Source organism: Anolis carolinensis, unplaced genomic scaffold (genome assembly GCF_035594765.1).
Source record: "Anolis carolinensis isolate JA03-04 unplaced genomic scaffold, rAnoCar3.1.pri scaffold_8, whole genome shotgun sequence".
Lineage (NCBI taxonomy): Eukaryota > Metazoa > Chordata > Lepidosauria > Squamata > Dactyloidae > Anolis > Anolis carolinensis.
In genome coordinates, this window is record NW_026943819.1 from 15558928 (window position 1) to 15581638 (window position 22711).

Below are 22711 nucleotides of genomic sequence, written 5' to 3' on the forward strand. Positions count from 1 at the left end.
CAAAATAAGATGGTAAAATGATAAAACAAACATCACAACTAATGGATAGAATGGGAGGCGGTCAAGTCAAAAATGCAAAAATATATAGTTACAAGACTTTTTAATAAAAGTGCCTGTAGAGGCTGTAGAGCTAGTTGCAGTGGTGCTTGTAAACAACAAGCCAGGGTTCATGTGGTTCTCTGTACCATGCATGTACAAATGTTACATATGTTTTGCAATGCAACATGTAGAGAACATTTTGTTATGTGTTGTTTGTGCAGGGATACTGTTCTTATATCCAACAATTAGTTTGTTACATACAGAAAGAACTGTTGCAGGGCTGGTATTTGAATTCTCAGTTCAAGAAGAAGGAAAACAAGTAAAAGGCCAGGCTGCTGATACAGGTGGTGTGTTGTTCCAGGCAGAGCTATGCCTGGAAATATGCATGTAAATTCAAATGAGATCTCCCTTAACAGTCGTAATATACATCTTCTTATGACAAGAGAAGCGGGAGTGTGTATTTAATACATAGCAAGTATGTTGCTGTGGGATTTTCCCAGGAAGTTGTCAGGTTACATGCATCAACTCTTTGCGATTGCACAAAGAACCTTGAGCAAGTTTTTAAAATAGTGTCAGAAGCGACTTGAGAATATACAAGGCACTTCTGGTGTGAGAGAATCAGCTGTCTACAGAGATGCTGCCCAGGGGACGCCTGGATGTGTTACCATCCTGCTGGGAGGTTTCTCTCATGTCCCACAAGCTAGAGTTGACAGATGGGAGCTCACCCCGTCTTGTAGATTCAAACTGGCAACTTTCAGGTCAGCAACCCAACCTTCAGGTCAGCAGTCCAGCTGGCACAAAGGTTTAAACCCATTGCACCACCGTGGCTCCTTCATTGAGCAAGTGAATTAGGACATTCTGTTTGCAAACCAATATTTATAAATGTTACAGGTGATAGTTTTCTGTGAATATAGAATATTAATTGCAATGGCCTCTTGGATTTTTTTTCATAATCAATTGGATTTTACAAGAATTGCTTCTTAAATATTTTCCACAGAATTCTGGGTCTTCTTGAGTCATAGATAGTGGCCGTGGCAGCTGCTAAACGTGTCTTTTCATTCATTTTTGCTCTGGTGCTGTTAGTTTTGGCTATACATGCAATCCCTGAGTTATAAACATCCAACTTACAAACAACTCATAGTTAAAAACGGGGCTGAGACAACAGGAAGGGAGAGAAATCTACCCCTCAGAAGGGGAATTCACTCCTGAAAGAGTTATCATGGGGAAAAGATAACTCCACTGAAGCTTTTTTGCCAGTCCTTGTTTCCACGGGGACAGAAAGTGAGATGAAATCAAAGTTTGAAGAAAAACAGTTATGTATTGTGGACAAGGTTGTTCTGTCACTGTTTGTATGTTTTATGGGCATCAATAAGTTCCTTTCCTATTTTACTTCAAATTTACACACATTCTACTTCCATGTGATCTCCATGAATCACACAAATAAATTGTGGGCACACTCAAAACTTTCTAGTGTTTTCGTAATACTCTGTGTCCACTCTCCATGCCGGTATAAAAAGAGCAGATCTTGCCAAGTCCTCTGTTCCCTTTTGTCTGCCACGATATCAGCAAATGTAGAATATTTGCTTTATAGCAATTGCTTGTCTTCTTGGTTTTAATATTTGGCACAGTTTGTCATCTCTGACTTCTAGAACACCTACTGCTTCCAGTCTGTCTTTGGCTGCTATTTGTACTTCTGATACGTTGACCTTGGGTTGTTTTGTGTGTTTATTCCTCTTGCCTGGAGCCGTCGACCTTGGTTTGCAGTTATTCTCCTCCTACCATAGCCTCAATTGCATATTTCAAAAAAATGCCTTATGTAGAGGGAAAATCCCCAACAAGGATGTCAATTCGAAGTGCTTGCTCTGTTTGGGTGAGGAACATGTAGCCCAGACATGTTTGTCTGGAATGCTTCTTTCTGCCAGAGGTTGACCTGTCTTTTCTTTATAGCATGCAAATATGTCTCTTCTGCTATTTTTCTCCACCTCCCAAATTCTAAAAGGTCTTCCATCATGATGAGAAAATATATATGAAAGTCAGTACTTTTTTGTGTGCTTGCACTTCCTGGTTAGACTTTTCCTTTGCCATTACAGAAAACATGCGCACACGTTTCTAAAAATTGCGTAGAAACTAAGTACAACATGACCCTCTTATCCACAGATTTGATATCTACACTTTCATTTGCCCATACTCCAAAAAGAAATAAAAAGGGCATGGGCTTTCACAAGATTAAATCTGTCCAAATGACCTATTGAAACAGATCAGCACTCTCGGAGCAGATAGTTGGAATATATGTTGGAGGAAATCTGAACGTTTGTTTTAAGTTGAAGGGTTAATCTTCCACTTAAATTATTGGTTGTTCTGCCTCTAAACAGAGCATGCTGGGATTTCCTTCCAGCTGTTTTACATCATGAAGATTTGTGTGTTAGGGAAATTCCATTGCACAGCTGCGACTCATCCAGGCCACATTCCCAACCCGCCAGCGTTTCACAGGATACACTGCATTCAGCTATAACGGCATAAAATTGTTTTGTTGCTCTGCTAGTACCTTAGCCGTGCAAGCTAGTTTTTGAGTTTCCGCAATATTATTACTAAATGTGAACATGTAGATTGATAACACAGACTTAAAGTATTGAGATATAATTTTGCAGATAATGTAACTTAATGATTAATTATAAAATCATAGTTTTATGCCATCCAGATAGAGGTTTCTCTGATTTTAGTTCCCATAGCACTTAAGTAACATTGGGAACCTCTTATATGTCAGGTTTTATTTAATAAATATCCTGCCTTTCTCCTAAGATGGGATTCAATGTGATTTACATATTTGAAGGTTAGTCATGTCATAGTTTTCCTTCCTATTCCAGTATCAATAGCTACACTTGGAAAGCAGTACAGTAGAGTCCCACTTATCCAACACTCGCTTATCCAACGTTCTGGATTATCCAACGCATTTTTTTAGACAATGTTTTCACTAGATCATGATATTTTGGTACTAAATTCATAAATACAGTAATTACAACATAACATTACTGCGTATTGAACTACTTTTTCTGTGAAATTTGTTGTATAACATGATGTTTTGGTGCTTAATTTGCAAAATCATAACCTAATTTGATGTTTAATAAGCTTTTCCTTAATCCCTCCTTATTATCCAACGTATTCACTTATCCAACGTTCTGCTGGCCCGTTTATATTGGATAAGTGAGACTCTACTGTACTTGCATGGGAAGAAACCCTATGATCTCAAATTGCACATGTTACTAAGACAATAGGGAAGCCAATAGCAAGGAATTAGTTATTTTTTCACCAGTGACTGATAATTAATTAATAATAATAATAATAATAATAATAATAATAATAATATACGTTATTTATATTCTGCTCTAGCTCCCCGAGGGGACTCAGGGTGCAGATTACAGAACACATATATTGCAAGCATTCAATGCCATTATACAATTAACAAGAACAGATAATACACACATTTCCCATCTTATTTTTGGCATTTTGGAGGCTATGCTCATCTCCAGCCATGCAAGTCGAGCTGTTGCTCCATCTTCCATGCCGAGGAACTTTGTCGTCCTAAGACGTCCTCCTAATCAATGTCCTTAAGGGTGCCTTTATTACCTCCTCGCTAAAAGTGGTACCTATTTATCTACTCACATTTCTGCTTTTGATGTGCTAGGTGGGCAGAGAGCTGGGGCTAATGTCGGGTGCTCACCCCGACCCAGGCTCGGAACTTCTGACTTTTCAATCAGCAGGATTTTCTGTAGTTAGCCGTTTAGCCCGCTGTTCTAAGCCCTGTCATCTTTCTGACAAAGTGAGTTGGATTAAATGCGGACCATAATAAGGAAGGATGTTTTTGGCATAGAAGAATCTGATTTATGCTAAAAAAAAAAATTAGTCAGCTACTGTTTTGGGAATGCTCCTGTAAAATGTGTTTAGTTTAGTTTGTTTGTTTTTATGACATTATTTTAGTTATATATTTTCATGTTTCTTATTGCAATTCTAGTATTTGCAGGTGAAGTGGCCACTCCTGGATGTACCAGCTGGAGCTACCCTAAAGGATACAAGGTCCCCCTCTCCTGCACACTTAGTAAGTGTCTATGGCTTGGTTTTGTATTAATTTCCTGGATCAGTGATATCTTTGCATATTCATCTCGAAAAGTTTGGTTTTAATGTTACTGGTTGCTTTTGTTGTTGCGAAGATTTGGGCCACTAATCCATGCATAGTTCCTAAAATTTAAAAAAAACAAAAAACAAAAGAGGACTATGACACTTGGAAGAAGGTTGTTAGAACCACAAAGGTCATACATTTATAACGTGGGAGAAGCATGAGAGATGATAAAGATCTTGCCTCAAAGGTGGAAGCATACGTCTTCTCAGTGTTTTGCATCTTCTTGCATTGAAAGAGTCCCTGGATCCTTATTTTTGCAAGATAATTAGGAAGAGTGTCCACAAAACTTGAAAAGTTTCAAGGAAGTCTCAAAGGAAATTGACAATTATAAATTATCTAGTAAACTTATCTAGAAATAAAGATCGTTATTTGGCTCTAGAGGGATATTGTTCCAAACAAGCCAAATTCAAAGGTGATCCTAAAGAAAAGATCTTGTCTCTAGTCCCCTGTGTCTTCTGAAGGTGAAGAAACCTGATCCTTTTGAATGGTACCTTCATTGATTTATAGTACAGTAGAGTCTCACTTATCCAAGCTAAATGGGCCGGCAGAAGCTTGGATAAGCAAATATGTTGGATAATAAGGAGGGATTAAGGAAAAGCCTATTAAACATCAAATTAGGTTATGATTTTACAAATTAAGCACCAAAACATCATGTTTTACAAAAAAAAATTGACAAAAAAAGCAGTTCAATACGCAGTAATGTTATGCTGTAATTACTATATTTACAAATTTAGCACCAAAATATCACGATATATTGAAAACATTGCCTACAAAAATGGCTTGGATAATCCAGAAACTTGGATAAGCGAGGCTTGGCTAAGTGAGACTCTACTGTATTTATATTCCTTTTAATATTTATTTATATTCTTTCTCACCCCGAAGAGGATTCAGGGAAAAACACATATACGGCAAACATTCAACACCGTTAGACACAGACAGGACAGACAACAGAATAGATAGAGGTATATAGGTATATAGGCATATAAACGGTTCCGGCCCAGCTTATCTGTCCGAACGTGTCTCCCGCTACGACCCACCTCGAAGCTTAAGATCGTCAGATGAGGCCCTGCTCGCGGTTCCGTCAGCCTCACAGGTGCGGCTGGCGGGGACGAGAGACAGGGCCTTTTCAGTGGTGGCTCCCCGCCTATGGAACGCCCTCCCCATTGAAATCAGGCAGGTTCCCTCCCTCCTGTCTTTCCGAAAGAGGACAAAAACGTGGTTATGGGACCGGGCATTTGAGCATGAGTAGCAGCAAAAATGAGATAAGAATATATGACCTACTGACAGACCCCACATGAACATGGAAAGCGCCTTAAATGTATATTCAAATGTATAATTATGTATATTTTAATGGATATTCTTAATTTTATTGTAATTTTTAATCTTGATGGAGTTTTAAATTTGACGACAACTGTTTTTAATGTGTATGTTTATATTGTAAGCCGCCCTGAGTCCCCTGATGGGTGAGAAGGGCGGGGTAGAAGTGATGTAATAAATAAATAAATAAGAATTTCCCATCTTTGGCGTCCTGGACGTTGTGCTCAATTCCAGCCATTGTGTGTGTGTGGGGGGGGGGGGGGGGTGCTGTTGCTCCATCCTCCATGTGGAAGAGCCCTGTTCACAGGCTTCCTTCTTTGCCAGCCTTTTTCCTTGTATTTTCTTAAGGTGCCATTAAAATACCTCCCTGCTTAAGCAGTATATCTATGATCTGCTGGGTGGGCAGTGAGCTGAGCTGGGCTTCAAACTGCCAACCTTTCGACTGGCAAGATTTATTGCAGCTGATGGTTAACCTGCTGTGCTAAAGCCCGGCTATTTGATCAGGTTAATGCAGGAAAAGCAAATGTAAGAACTATTATTTGAATTGTGAACAATAACTAGCACAACTGTTTCATTCTGGGATGAGAGAGAAGAAAAACTTCAGCTTACTTATTCTAAAATGAACAGGTTTTGTTGAAAAGACCACAACTGTATGAAGAGCAGTTTGGATGTACAAGAATGAAAACAGTACTGCGTGATGTGATTCTGACTGATAGGGAGGGGTATTCCTTTTTTGGTATTTTTCAGCTGAAAGAATTATTATTATTTTTAAGTAGGAAGGAAGCAATTTAAAGAGAAAGGAAACTAACACTGAAGGGGAGGAATCAGCGCGGTCACTACCAAGACCTGTTTACTGTCCTTTTTGGTGTTAAGATTACAACATGTAGGTGGAGGTGATGTGAGATTTGGCAGATACAGTGTTGGATGTCCGAAAGCTTTTGATGGTATCTCTTGCCAAAGGCTCCAGAGTATACTTAGAGTCGCAGGGAAACGGATTGTAACTGGCTAAACAGGAAATAGGGAACAAGAGTAAATGGATACCTCTCACAATGGAGGGAAGTAAGTAATGGAGTACTTTTCGAATGTGTGATGGGGACTGTTGCTTATTTAGCTTTTCATAAATAACCCGAAGTCAAGGCTGAGCAAGGGAAACATGACAGATGAAGACTGGCTTGGTGGACATCCAAGCAGATTGCAACCGACTCTGCAAGAACTCTCTTTAGACTGGTTGATTTTGCCATTAAAGCACTACACGAGTACTAATAGAAACGTGAGCTGAATAAAGTTGCATCTCGCCATTCTAAAGCATTGCACGTTTAATTTGTATCGTACTATGAACATATAAGAATATTTTCAGTTATAACTTTTATCAGATGTTGTTGTTTATGTGAGCTGCCCAATTTTCCCAATGACATCAGATCTCATGTGATCATGGAAACTAAGGTTGGATCTACACTGTTGAATTAATGCAGTTTGGCCCAGTGCTATGAAAACATGGGAGTTGTGTTTTTGCCATGTCTTTAGCCTTCTCTACTAAGAGAGTGCTAGTGCCTCACCAAATTACAGCTCTTATGTTTCCATAGAATTAAGCTATGGCAGTTAAAGGAACGTCAAACTGCATTAATTCTATAATGTAGATGCAGCCTAAGCTCTGGTTAGTACTTCAATGGCAGATCAGCTGTAGACTTAATTCCAGGGGAAGGAACCTCTAAGCTGCTTTGAGCCTCCTTGGAAATAGATAAATCGGGGTATAAATAAACATAAACATTAATAATAATAATAATAATAATAATAATAATAATAATAATAATAATAGCCTGAGTATATTTTATGAGTTTCATGGGCTGCCTTAAATCGACAAGTGACATGAAAGCACACATACCTATGTTGTTTATATGATGCTATCTGGTTCTAGTTGTTAATTTTGATCCATTATTATGATAGCCTTCTTGTATCTTTTGCTTTTATCATCATTTTATTATATCTTGTGGATTCCAATTTTGCTGTAAATTGCATTGGGAAAATTTATCTTAAAAAACAGATAAGTGTTTTAAATAAATTATAAGTAAAAAATGCAAAATCATGTGGCTTTTGTAACTGCGCTCCCGTGTCAATCAGTAATGCACAATTTTCCTGGAAAATATTCTTGAATATATTTGCAAAAAATTGTATAAACTCTAAATTTATTTTCCCCCCACCTGTCCCACTCCGTGCAAATAAATTACATATTGAAATGTAAACACTTGCTTTTGTCTTTTAGTCGAATAAAGTTCCTGTGGTGCAACATGCACATCATATGCACCCGCTGACGCCACTTATCACCTATAGCAATGACCACTTCTCTCCAGGTTCTCCACCTTCACATTTGTCCCCAGAGATTGACCCAAAGACAGGTGAGTTCTTACAAATGAACAATACTGTAGTGTTGGAAGAGACTACAAGGGCCATCCAGTCCAACAGACAGATAGCCATCTATCTTCTGCTTTAAAGCCTCCAGAGAAGGAGACTTCACCACGCTCCAAGGCAGGCTCAAACGGCTCTCTCGGGAAGTTCTTCCTAATGTTTAGGTGGAATATCTTTCCCTGCAATTGGAATCCATTGCTCCATGTCCTATTCTCTAGAACCACAAAAAGCAAGCTTGCCCTCTCCTCAATATGACATCCTTTCAAATATGTAAACATGGCTATCGTGTCCCCTCTCAACTTTCTCTTCTCCAAGCTAAACATACTCAGCTTCCTAAGCTACTCCTCATATTGCTTGGGTTCCCGACCTTCCAGGGTGAGGACATTCATATTTGTCTGACTGAAGGGAAGATACAATTCCAGTTAAGAACTGAACATTGGGTTACAGGTCCAACTCAACTATTTCAATGATTGTCTGTGTTTTTCCCCTCAGGAATTCCACGGCCACCTCATCCTTCAGAACTGTCTCCTTATTACCCATTGTCTCCTGGCGCCATTGGGCAAATTCCTCATCCATTGGGATGGATCGTACCACAGTAAGAATTACCTTTTTCTCTCCCTTCCTTGTCTCTGTCAGGTGGAGATTGCTTCAACCTTTCTGTATAATCCGAGCAGAATTTTTTGATTTTGACACATGTTATGTGTAAAACAAGGCTCTGTCTGAATTCCATGAAGCCACTGTGCTGTACACTTTGGGATGGTAGAATGTATTTGATAAAGAAGCTTCATGTCTGTAGTTTTTGTCAGGATGAAACATATGCTGCTGTAAGCTGTAAATGAAGTTCAGTGTATGTAATGTCTAAATTTCCTTTATGGTGTATCACATTTCTGTTTCATTTGTATCCCACCCTTTCGTCAAGATGTTCAAAGTTGTTTACTATATATATACAGTAGAGTCTCACTTATCCAACATTCACTTATCCAACATTCTGGATTATCCAACAAATTTTTGTAGTCAATGTTTTCAATACATCATGATATTTTGGTGCTAAATTCGTAAACACAGTAATTACTACATAGCATTACTGAGTATTGAACTACTTTTTCTGTCAAATTTGTTGTGTAACATGTTTTAGTGCTTAATTTGTAAAATCATAACCTAATTTGATGTTTAATAGACTTTTCCTTGATCCCTCCTTATTATCCAACATATTCGCTTATCCAACGTTCTGCCGGCCCGTTTATGTTGAATAAGTGAGACTCTACTGTATATGTATGTATGTATGTGTATATATATATATATACACACACACATACACACACACACATACACACACACACACGCACACACAACAAAACAACAATAATATAGATATAATATATTTATGTGTGTGTGAGAGTATATGTATACATACATACATACATATACATACACACACTATATCAACGTTGTCTTAACTATCTTGTAAAACAGACTGGTTTTCAGGCCACATCAAGCACGCTTGGTAGATGACCGAGATCTGAATCTATAGGCAAAGAGAAGTCAAATTTACAATTATTTGAGTTTGGGATGACATCATAACATAAGCATAAGGCATACATTCATATACACATATATTTCTGCATTTCTGTGTTGAATGTTTGCATTGTCTTGATGAAGCAGAATAAAGGGAATGTGACATTGTAAGATTTAAAAATCTTTAATAAATTAGATGTTATACAAAGAGACAGCAGTAAGAGTCAAAACTACAATATTTCTGTGTAGTTGTCAGTTTATTATTTTATTTACATGCAGTCTCCAAGTTATGAACAAGATAGGTGATGTAGGTTTGTTCTTAGGTTGAATCTGTAAGTTGGAACAGGTACATTTTTTAAGTGTAACTCTAGCCAACTATCTATCTATCTATCTATCTATCTATCTATCTATCTATCTATCTATCTATCTATCTATCTATGCTTTGGATAGAATGGGAAAGGGGTAACCACCCCATGGTGTTTGTTTTGCTGTCTGTGCTCCTGTTCAGAAGATTTCGCCTCACTTTCAGGCAATCATATGGGACTTTCTTTTTTATTCCAGGCAAGGGCAGCCTGTGTATTCCATTCCGCCAGGTGGTTTCAGACATCCGTATCCTGCCTTGGCAATGAATGCTTCAATGTCCAGGTAGGTTCAAGTGGGAGAGCAAGCCCTAATTCTTGGCACTGAGAGGACACTTCTGGCCGGTACCATGTAAAGACTACAGATAACAACTTATATGAGAGTATGTTCTTACCTGAAAGGACAGTATAGTGAAGGCAGAACTAAGTCTTAGGAAAAAGAGAGAGCTGATTCTATAGTCATGCTTACTGGTGATTTAGTAGATAAAGTAAAGGTAAAGGTAAAGGTTTTCCCCTGATGTTAAGTCCAGTCGTGACCGACTCTGGGGGTTGGTGCTCATCTCCATTTCTAAGCCGAAGAGCCGGCATTGTCCGTAGACACCTCCAAGGTCATGTGGCCGGCATGACTGCATGGAGCGCCGTTACCTTCCCGCCAGAACGGTACCTATTGATCTACTCACATTTGCATGTTTTCAAACTGCTAGGTTGGCAGGAGCTGGGGCTAACAGCGGGTGCTCATTCTGCTCCCGGGATTTGAACCTGGGACCTTTCGGTCTGCAAGTTCAGCAGCTCAGCGCTTTAACACACTGCACCACTACCAGGGGCCCCAGGTTCAAATCCCACCAGGGGTGATTTAGTACTCATAGTATATTGAATATTGGTTGGATTTTTGGAAGCATTATCTAAAGTCAGAAAGACCTGAAAAGAAAAATGAATGCATGTATGTAACGAGTCAAAATACATTTCTCATTACAGTAGAGTCTCACTTATCCAACACTCACTTATCCAACGTTCTGGATTATCCAATGCATTTTTGTAGTCAATGTTTTCAATACATCGTGATATTTTGGTCCTAAATTCGTAAATATGGTAATTACTACATAGGATTACTGCATATTGAACTACTTTTTTTTGCCAAATTTGTTGTATAACATTATGTTTTCATGCTTAATTTGTAAAATCATAACCTAATTTGATGTTTAATAGGCTTTTCCTTAATCCCTCCTTATTATCCAACATATTCGCTTATCCAACATTCTGCCGGCCCGTTTATGTTGGATAAGTGAGACTCTACTGTATATGTATCTGTTAGTTCAAATTGCTGCAGTAGACAGCTGAGATTTGTTTTCCTTGCTGGCCATGGTGAAGTGGGTCCGCAATACATATAAGATTTCTGTTTTGTCTCCTGTCTCTGCCATGGATTGACCATGGGCCAATCGATGGAGGTTTTGGCTAAAAAACGAGGGGGAAAACAAGGTGTGTGGAATAAGGGTGTGGTTAAATATTAGAACAGGGAAAGGAGTCGTGTAGACACATTCATTTTTAGCATCTTGCTCTTCCTTGTGCTCCAGCTTGATGTCTAGCCGGTTTTCTCCTCACATGGTTCCTCCTCCTGCTCATGGACTTCACCCATCGGGAATCCCACACCCCACCATTGTGTCGCCCATTGTCAAGCAAGAGCCCACGCAGCCCAGTATGAGCCCCGAAGGGAGTTCGTAAGTATTCGCTGAGCCAGGATGGGTTTGCTTGTGTGGGGAACTCTAATATCATTATTCTTTCTTAAAGCATTTTATGATTAATTTGAAAGTAAGCCCCATTTCAGGAGTTTGTTGCAACCCAGAGTAGTTGTTCTAAATCATCACAGCTTTAAAAAGTGATCCAACTGCTTATACCTTATGCCAGGGGTCCTCAAACTTTTAAAGCAGAGGGCTGGTCCACAATCCTTCAGACTGTTGAGGGGCCGAATTATCATTTAAAAAAAAAAACGAACAAATTCCAATGCACACTGCATATGTCTTATTTGTAGTGCAAAAACAACAACAGCAGCAACAACAACAATGAAAGAAAAATACAATATTTAAAAATAAAAACAATTTTAACCAACTCAAACTGATCAGGATTTCAATGGGAAGTGTGGACCTGCTTCTGGCCAACAAGTTAATTAGGATTATTGTTGTTGTGTGCCTTCAAGTCATTTCAGATTTTGGGCGAGCCTAAGTCAAAAATGTATTTATTTATTTACTACATTTATATCCTGTCCTTCTCACCCTGAAGGGGACTCAGAGCGGCTTACAATTTATATGTATTTACAATATATTATATTATTAGCATAGAACAATATTAGCATTATATATTACTATATTGGATTATACCACTATACTGTAATATTATTAGTAATATTATATGTAATATATAATATATAATTAATATTATTATTAGTATTACATTGTATTACATTATAATATTACTATCAATATTATATGTATTATATTATTAAAACTGATATAAAAATATTATATTATAAAACTGAGGGCAGGGGCCAGGTAAATGACCTTGGAGGGCCACATCCGGCCCCCGGGGTCTTAGTTTGGGGACCCCTGCCTTATGCCATTGGAAATCTTGGCCATTTAGATATACTCAACTTCTTTCCTTAATAAGTAATTTTTTCCCCTTCCAAGATTTTGCTATAATGAATCTTGCTGATACATAACTGTATTTCTACATCATCTTTGCCAATTCTCTCCTGAAACAAACCCAATAAGCACATTTCTGGGTAGTTCTTAATCTTCTTAGTAATTGTTGTGTTGGTTTCTTTAGTCACCTTTTTCCATGACCAGGAATATGGGACTGTAATGAAAGCTATGACTATTCCAGAAAAACACCTGTGATTGTCAAGAAGGAGGAGGAGAAGAAACCTCATATTAAAAAACCCCTGAATGCGTTCATGTTGTACATGAAGGAGATGCGGGCCAAGGTGGTGGCAGAGTGTACGCTGAAGGAGAGTGCCGCCATCAACCAGATCCTAGGAAGAAGGGTACAAAACACATTGCTGACTTCTTCATCCTATTCCTATTCCATTTAAGAGACTAGGCTCCGTGCAGAAATGATTCATAGCAATAGTTGTGTTTTTGAGGTAGCAAAGTATTTTGGCACCTTGGGATATTTGTATCAGACATTCTTGGTATTTATGGAGCAAAGCAGAGTACAGGAGAGTCTCACTTATCCAACATAAACAGGCTGGCAGAGCATTGGATAAGCGAAAATTTTGGATAATAAGGAGGGATTAAGAAAAAAGCCTATTAAATATAAAATTACATTATTATTTTACAAATTAAGCACCAAAACATCATGTTTTGCAACAAACTGACAGAAAAAGCAGTTCAATACACAGTAATGTTATGTAGTAATTACTGTATTTACGAATTTAGCACAATAACGTTGCAACATTTTCTACAAAAAATTGACTACTAAAAGGCAGACTGCCTTGGATAATACAGAACAGTAGATAAGTGAAGCTTGGATAAGTGAGACTCTACTGTATTTGAAATCCAGTTTCTACATTTTACTTTATGTGGGATTTTTTTTTTTCATGTCAGGAGCAACTGGAGTTGCTTCTGGAGTGAGAGAATTGGCCGTCTGCAAGGACGTTGCCCAGGGGACACCCGGATGTTTTGATGTTTTACCATCCTTGTGGGAGGCTTCTCTCATGTCCCTGCATGGAGCTGGAGCTGATAGAGGGAGCTCATCCGTGCTCTCCCCGGGTGGGATTCGAACCTGGCAGCCTTCAGGTCAGCAACCCAACCTTCAAGTCACAAGGCTTTTATCCCCTAGGCCACCGGAGGCTCCATTTATGTGGGATTAAAAATTCACACAAAGCCTTGGAACAAGAATAGCTTTGTGGAGTAAACTGATGTTGAGAAGAGGTAGAAAAATGAGGAAAGGGTACCCAAAATGAGATAGCAGAAGGAAGTCCCTAAGGTCAAAAATTGACCAAGAGAAGAAGCTGGAGGGGATACTGGCCGAGAAAGTGGAGGCTTAAAGGTCAAAAAAGTGGCTGATGTTACAAGGGAGTCTGAAGAGCTACTAGCAATTAGGCCCCATCAGTCACTCTTGGAAAATAACATCACTGTACTCAAACCTGGAAGAGATAGGAGTGCTAAGGGAGACTGGCAAAACACAAGGCGGATAAGTAGTATGAAGCAAAGTAGTCAGGGCATCAGAAGCAGGAATCCAAAGATAACACAAGGGAAAAATCAAAAGACAATATAGAAATGGCAGCAGTTTTCACACAGGACTTAGAAACCTGAAACATTTATTGGCAAGAAAGATAAAAGTGGACTAGGAATGAGTTGCTGTGAGTTTTCCGGGCTGTATGGCCATGTTCCAGAAGCATTCTCTCTGACGTGTCACCCACATCTATGGTAGGCATTCTCAGAGGTTGTGAGATCTGTTGGAAACTAGTCAAGTGAGGTTTATATATCTGTGGAATGTCTAGGGTGGGAGAAAGAACTCTTGTCTCATGGAAAAAGAAAATGAAGGAAAACTGCCATTTCTAGATGTCCTAGTCATCCACAAACCCAATCAACAATTGGGCCATACAGTCTACAGTAAACCTACACACAACTAATTGCAGCATTCACACTTGCTTCCCACAGACAAGAGTTCTTTCTCCCACAGATATATAAACCTGTTTCCAACAGACTTCACAACCTCTGATGATGCCTGCCATAGATGTGGGCGAAACGTCAGCAGAGAATGCTTCTGGAACATGGCCATACAGCCCGAAAAACTCTCAGCAAGCCAGTGATTTTGGCTATGAAATCCTTCAACAACACAGTGAACTAGGAATGGTTGTGTGGCTATAGTAGGTATTGCTTTTAAGACTTTCCTGCTCTTTTAACAATTGCAAAGAAGATTTCATTTCCTAGTTGTGGCTTCTAATGTGGCTGCAATATTGTGTTCTGCCAGTCTTTTAGGGACTTGGGGAAGGATGGGGCAAAAGACTACATAGATTACGTATCAGTTCAGTTTCACATATTCATTTGGAACAAAGCCTTTTAACTGCAAGCTTCTAGTTAAGGGTGGCTGCAAGTAAATATGCCTTGATTCATACTTTCAGTTTTGTAGCGGAAAGGGAGATGGTTTTATATAGCTGGGAAACATGATTTATTCTTACATTTTCAAGTGGGAGTTGTGCTCCAAACCTCACTAGACATTCCAGTCTAAACTATCTTTTCCAATGCTTCAGTGGCACTCGCTGTCCCGCGAAGAGCAAGCCAAGTACTATGAGCTGGCCAGGAAGGAGCGGCAGCTTCATTCTCAGCTCTACCCCACCTGGTCTGCAAGAGATAACTATGTAAGTCATACATGGTGTATGTAATGGTGTTTGGGGCGGGGTTGGCCATGTTTGACTCTGGGAACACTTTTCCTGCCTTCGGAATGCATTCTATGTCAGAGTAATTTGCAGCGCAGCAGTAGATGGAGTCAGTGGAACGCAGAATGAAGAGACACCCAGAGACATTGGTAAAACTATATACAAGTTTTACTATAAGACAAACAGACTTGCAGACAATAGACACAGGACTTGACTTCTCAGCAGACAGCAGAACAGAACAGAACTGATGCAATCAGTAATGCACAAACACTTGTGTCTGGACACTCCCCAGTTCCAGCCACACATCAAGGTCATCACAGCTTCTCAGTAATTAACTCTTTACAGACTATAGTACACTCTGGATGATGCAATCAGTATGCAATACAAACCAAGACACAAATTTCATTTAAACACTATCAATACACAAATCCCACATTAACATTCTACATTATTGGTAATATTTCTGTTGATGACAGTTATTATATGGAAAGCTAGGATTTGAGCTGTAGCTTAAGTAAAGGTAATTGTGCAGGCCACTGGGAACCACATTCTGACACATTAAAGCCCATTTCCCCCATTTGCCAAAGAAATGGCAAACCACTCCTTTTCCTTGTCTGAAAAAAAACAAAACCCTTACAAACCTTCACATTAATACCATACATTGATTTGTAGCTTGAAGCTGTGACCTGACATTGGCATGCTCAGTAAAACTTGCCAATGAATTCCCATTATTTTGCTTACCACAAAGTGCTGAAAATGTGATTTAAAGGGAATGGGCAGAGTAAGGAATCAGTTTGCTTGCGTCACCAAATGCCTTCTTAAAAATGCACATTTTTATTCGCAAATGGATTAATCTGCCCCTTTCCAAAGCTCATCAGCAGACCTTTACAAGAAGCCAAACCAGGCATGGGCAAACATTGGCCCTCCAGTTTTGGACTTCAACTCACACAATTCCTAACAGCCAGTAGGAGTTGAAGTCTAAAACACATAGCCAACATTTTCCTAATCCTGAGCTACACTCACTGGATGTGAGCATCATATAGAAAGTCCCCAAAGTTTTTTTCCTAGGCAGGGAGAAGCTTTGCTTCAGCTCAGCTCCAGTTGGCCTATTGTAAACTCCTTTGGCTTTTACTCACTTGGTCAGTTAGTATCATAATTTGAATCTGCAAATGTATTGCTGGATGTCTTTCTTTCCAACAACCACTTTTTTTTGGTGAATTTTCCCCTCTCAGGGTAAAAAAAAGAAGAGAAAAAGAGAGAAACAACCTCAGCAACAAATCCAAGAAACAGGAAGTAAGTGCCATGCATTGTCCTTCCACAATCTTGCCCCAGTCCACATTGATTTATTTATTTATAGCATTTATATTCCGCCCTTCTCACCCCGAAGGGGACTCAGGGCGGATCACATGATACATATAGGCAAACATTCAATGCCTTTTAACATAGAACAAAGACAAGACAAACACAGGCTCCGAGCGGGCCTCGAACTCATGACCTCCTGGTCAGAGTGATTCATTGCAGCTGGTTGCAGCTGGCTTGCTCTCCAGCCTGCGCCACAACCCGGGCTGATTGATTTTTCCATTCTGTAATGCAGAGGTGGACAACTGGAGTTAGGAGTTTAGGGGGCCTTATTAACTTTCCATGGGACTTTGGACAGACACACCATCTTCCTTTCCCCCCAAAACCCCAAATAGTTGAAGTGTGACATTTTTATATTTCTTTTAGTTGATAATGGAAAGTAGATGTCCATTTTGCCTCCATTTGATGCTTTGAAGGGGAGCTGCAGTAGATGATTTATTGATTCACCATGCTTCTCCCAGACTGGGACTAAAACACAGACTAAAACAAATATAGATTAATCTCTCATCAGTCAAAAATAAAAAGTTAAAGTATGTTTCAATAATCAATAAAATTCGTAGCAATTTAAAAACATATTGGTTAAAAAAGAAACAATGTCAAATACCTTGGTCTTTTCACAGTCTGAGATGCAAAGCAGCTTACAATATTAAAAAGGAGGAGCTGTGGTGGCGCAATGGGTTAAACCCATGTGCTGGCTGAACTGCTGACCTGAAGGTTGGGTTGCTGACCTGAAGGTTGCCGGTTTGAATCTGTGAGACAGAGTGAGCTCCCGTTTGTCAGCTCTAGCTTGTGGGGACATAAGAGAAACCTCCTAGCAGGATGGTAACACATCCTGGTGTCCCCTGGGCAACGTCTCTGTAGACGGCCAATTCTCTCACACCAGAATCGACTTATCATAACGATAAAAGTGTTTGGAAAGCCCTCCCCCCCCCCCCAACATTCCCGCCTGGCTTGCGTCCTGAACCAGGCTGGCTTCCCTTCCCTCAGCTGTCAAGTGCTGTGCTCAGCTTTCCGCTGATCGCTCTTTTGTTTTGCAAATGCTTGCAAGGAAGGTTTTTTGGGACAGGAAAGGTGTGCTTCTTGCAAAACCTTAGAAGAGCACCTTCCTTGCAAGCATCTGAAAAACAAAAGAGTGATCCAGGAAGATCCGTGTGTGCCGAAAGCTGAGCGCAGCACTTGACAGCTGAGGGAAGGGAAGCCAGCCTGGTTCAGGACGCAAGCCAGGTGGAAATGTTGGGGGGGGGGGGGCTTTTCAAACACTTTTATCGCTATGATAACTGCCTAGATTTCAATGGGGACTATACTGAGAACTAGTATTTGGGTGTGGCTTTCAACTGAATATGGTAAATGTTTTCTCCTATACTTTGTTTATTTTTAATTCCAAAACGTAATGAACTTTCTGGATAGCCCTCGTATTATTATAGAGGATGCCAGCCTAACCTCTCTCCTACTAATCACAATTTTGCCCCCTTTTCTCACTCAGATTCTGTGGCTTTGAAGAGTAAGAAGCCATGTGTGCCATACTTGCCAGCGGAGAAGTCCTGCGACAGCCCTGCCTCCTCTCACGGCAGCATGTTGGATTCTCCGGCCACCCCATCCGCTGCCTTGGCCTCTCCGGCCGCTCCGGCTGCCACTCATTCGGAACAGGCTCAGCCCCTCTCTCTGACCACCAAGCCGGAAGCCCGGGCCCAGCTGTCTCTGCACTCGGCTTCCTTCCTGGCAAGCAAGGCGTCTTCCTCCAGCTTGACTGGCCAGTCAACTCTCCTCTCCAGGCCCCTGCCTTTCACCTCCATGCCCCCGACAGCTCTCCTCAGCTCACCACCTTCCTTTGCAGCCATTCCTTCTCCGCAGGCTGCCTTGGCCATGTTGCAAGCCCAGCCGCTCGCCTTGGTGACCAAACCGGCCGAATAAGGAAGACGCTCCAAACTGCCCTCCCGGCTGATGCCACAGTTGAGATTACAGAAGCAGACAAGCCATTTATTGGTCAATATTTGACCCTTTCTGAACTCTTCCATAAGGTGACTCTTGAGGAAGAAAGTGCTCTACTCTCAGAGTTGTTTTCAGTAGTCTGTCTAAAGACCGTTTTTGTTATTTTTTAAAAAAATTCAAAACAAAAAAAATATTTCCACAACCTTTTTTTTACAAAACCCTGAACAGGATGAAAACAAAAGAAGGCAAGCCAACTCTTGCGCCTGTTGGGTGTGTAGACTTGTACAGAAGGATCATCTCTCAATGATGTTTGCATGTTTTGTTATATTGCTAACTTTTGCTATTCCCCGTTTCCTTGGCAAGACAGTGTTTTTATTTTATGCAATTTACTCCGACCAGCCTGCGGTTCCGCTGTTCTTGCAAGAGACTTCTCATTAGAAGACACCGTGCCACTGAAGTATAAGTGCCTCTCACTGTCACATTCAGAGTTGCCCAGCCTTGGTTTTTCCTGTAATCTGGAGTGTATGTACAGGAAAATGGCAGGAAAATCCACCCTATTTCCTAACAGAATTATTTTATGTAGCAAGAAGTAGGGGGAAAAGGCCTTGGGGGAATTGCCTGTTATTTTAACGAAGCAAAATAAATTTGCATCTTAACTTGCTGCGTGAGAGTCTTCAGTGAAGGAGTTAAATGAATTCAGAAGTGTATGTTCTATTTCAATCTTACTTTCTTTCTGTGGGTTAACTTTGTTATTCAGAAAAATGACAAAAAAATTCCACCCTATGTTCTTCTACTAGTGCAGGCATGGGCAAACCTCGGCCCTCCAAGTGTTTTGGACTTCAACTTTCACAATTCCTAACAGCCGGTAGGGCCAACCTGAAGGGCCAGCATTTACCCTTGGCTGTATTATATAACAGCCATTATATGCCCTGTTACTTATGCTACATTCAGACTATGCATTTGTAATTTAATTTTCCGATGTGCAAAGGAATTGTTCTTGAAAGAATAAACTCTTTCTAATACTCTTAGTATGTATTTCCCCTCCACACAAAGATAGCAGAAATAGAGAGAGAATATGTTGAGGGCAGGTGAAATCACCAAGCGTGTTGGAAGGTTCTACCTCCAACAGACTGAAATATATATTATTTTTCACCCAAATGCATTTTGTTACAGATATTTATATTCCTTGGGATGTAAAGTGAATCATACCCCCATATTGCAGTTAACTAAACACCTGACTAGCCTGGAGCATTGGAAGTGTCTCCAAACATGCCACTATTTTTATTGCTTCTTTGGTTACAGATATTTTTCCAAACTGCTTCTTGGGAGTCTTCAGCCAAAAACATTGATGTTGAAAGCTGTGAGATTCTCCAGTTCTTTACCATCCTGCACCACATGCCTCCCTATAATTCCTGGCTTCTCTTCAGTTTCCTAGAGCAGAAATCTAGACTGGGATTTGAAAGGCTGAAAAGAAGACAGTTTTGAAATTCAGAGTTGCGTGTCAGGGCTCGTAATATATTGCCTCAGAACTGTACTGATAGAAAAAAAAATCCACGAAGAAGAATAACTCATATCAGTAATTTGATCTCCAGTGAAAGAAGAAGAAGAAACATGTTGGGTCCAGAGGCAAAGGAACGAACCAACTGAACTTTCCAAGGTCTTTGCAAGCAGCTTCAGCAAAGAACTGAAACCTCTTGGCAGTAAAAGCATGGCACAGTGGGTGTTAGCTTGTTTAAATCCATCCTGCTGCCTCGGTTTTTATTCTAAGGGTCCATGTTGTTAACAACTCAACAATGGTCTTTTTCACCCTGAGAAGCCAAAAGTTGATTTTAAAAAAGAGAGAGGCTTGTCTCAAGAAAACATTGGATAGTTGGCAAAGAGCACCTGGGTCATGTGCTCTGAGAACCCCAAGAGCAGCCTCCAGACAAGCAGCCTCTTGAATCAGATTTCATGGAAAATTAAAGGCATGAAACAACCTGTCAGAATAATTAAAGTCTGACCCAGGGCCAGACAGCTTCAAACAGATGTTGAGCTTCAGCAGGAGAATATTTCTTTGTTTTACACTGCATTTTCCCATACAGAAAAGAACATCTGTTAGGATGCTTCCTCCCCTCCCCTTTTGCTCAATTTGGATTCTTCACCCACTAAGGATACAATTGGCAAAACGGCCTCATGCCCTGTTTTCTGCCCTAGGCATTGCAGTCTTCTTCCTATATTGCTGGAGCTTATAGACCAGGCATGGGAAAACTTTGACCCTCCAGGTGTTTTGGACTTCAATTCCCACAATTCCTAACAGCCTACCGGCGGTTAGGAATTGTGGGAGTTGAAGTCCAAAACACCTGGAGGCTGAAGTTTGCCATCTATAAGAAGCTACCTAAGTAGTTGAAGCTAGGCAGTTTCATCAAATCCCGAACCAAATTTTGCATTTCTGAAGTTTCCTGCTGGTGTATTAGGTGCAGAATTGTCAGTGTAGCCCTGTGTTTCTAAAATTGTTGATTCTAAATAGTTCGGTATATTGTACTTTGCAACATGAGCCAGTTGATTGCATTGCCTCAAGCAACCAAAGTCTTTGAGAATCATCTTCTGTCATCTTACCGTCTCTCTTCATGAGTTATGTGAACAGCAAATTAAAATACAATATATACCATCAGTTAAAAATGAGTTAGACACATAACACACAACCCATTTCAAAACAAACACGATCGTTGCACTGCCTCAAGCAACCAAAGCCAATGCCTATCAACATAGTACACTCAGTAGGGCTTCGGATGACTCTACACATCTAAGCCAAAGAGCCAGTGTTGTCCGTAGACACCTCCAAGGTCATGTGGCTGGCATGACTGCATGGAGTGCCATTACCTTCCTGCCGGAGCTGTACCTATTGATCTACTCACATTTGCATGTTTTGAACAGCTAGGTTGGCAGAAGCTGGGGCTAATAGCAGGAGCACACCCTGCTCCCCGGATTCGAATTGCTGACCTTTTTGCCAGCAAGTTCAGCAGCTCAGCGGTTTAACCCGCTGTGCCTACCGGGGGCTCCCTTTGAGTTTATAGTCATCACCATTTTTGTCATATTTTACAGGAGACTGCTTTTTATGGTCCCTGGTATTCCTTAGTCCTCACTGGGCTGGTTGTGATTACTCCTCCCCACTTGCTAGAAGCCACAACAGAAGGGGTTCCCAAATTTGGGTCTCCAGATGTGGTTGTACTTCATTACCCAGAGACTCCGGAGAGTATAGTCGGCGTCTGGGAGTTGAAATTTAACACCCAGGGACCCAATTTTGGAAACCAGTGCAGTAAAAAGTTGGGAGTTCTCCCAAATTTACTTACATTCCCATCTAGGGACTCAAAAATTGCAATCTAATTATGAATCCCAACAGGTTATTTGAACCATTGGACTGAATGTTGGTTTAACAAGTTCCCATCAATTCATTTGGTCTACACTGCTTAGGATTAATTGGATTTAGGCCACATAACTGTGCTTGACATGTATTATTTCTTATGTCAAATAACAAAGCATGGAAATAGGAATATAGGCAGACCACAAATGATGTTGTTTCAAATGTACATTTCTTGCCCACAATGCATATCTCTGCAAGTATGCAGGAGAGCAAAGAGGTTGTGATCCTTCTGCAGTTTCACAAACCCAATCATTGCTGAGCATCAAGGTTTTATTGATGACTCATATTTTAATTTGGATGCCACTCCCGTGCTTATAGCCTTTTAGGTTCTCTCTCTGTTTGGGAGCCTGTGTTTCATTTACAAACCAAATACATTCATTTCTCAGGTGAGATTCTGCCGAGCACAACACTTCATTGTTTTTGCACAAGAAAAAAAAAGCCAAGGCAGGCTCTGATGTCACAGCTCAGGAAGTAATTTCCCAGCCAGATCCAGCACACAGTAAGGAGCCTGTCTCAACAGCCGCAACGAGGGAAAGGAGAGGTCTGTGGGCCCCAGAAAACTAGTAGCAGCTGTAACAGCCACACTTTCAAATGTCCTCTTGAAAAAACTCCTCTCTGAAGTTGTTTAATTTTCCAAAGCCCAAAACGTTTATATTTTAGTGCCAACGGCACTTACCTTATTTAGGACTCTTCTTCTAGAGTTCTTTTTTAATAAACTATTTTAGTACAAATTGTTGGTGTTTTGTATACTTCGGTTAACAAAGTGGAAAGATATTTAATAGAACATTTGGTGCTGTTAGGTGCCTTCCAACAAAGGTGAATTGGGTACAGATATGGAAAGA

General features: G+C 40.3%; 1 protein-coding gene across 1 annotated transcript in view; it reads left to right on the plus strand.

The window, feature by feature from the left end:
* Window positions 1-19125, plus strand: part of tcf7l1 (transcription factor 7 like 1) — a 73538-nt gene extending 54413 nt beyond the window's left edge. Inside the window, exons 4-12 of the mRNA XM_003224210.4 lie at window positions 4049-4132; window positions 7791-7923; window positions 8426-8528; window positions 10010-10093; window positions 11379-11522; window positions 12682-12841; window positions 15056-15163; window positions 16414-16474; window positions 18024-19125. Of these exons, the coding sequence (XP_003224258.1) occupies window positions 4049-4132; window positions 7791-7923; window positions 8426-8528; window positions 10010-10093; window positions 11379-11522; window positions 12682-12841; window positions 15056-15163; window positions 16414-16474; window positions 18024-18451 (1305 nt within the window). The 3' untranslated portion in view covers window positions 18452-19125. The remainder of the gene's footprint in view (window positions 1-4048; window positions 4133-7790; window positions 7924-8425; window positions 8529-10009; window positions 10094-11378; window positions 11523-12681; window positions 12842-15055; window positions 15164-16413; window positions 16475-18023) is intronic.
* Window positions 19126-22711: the final 3586 nt, after the last annotated feature.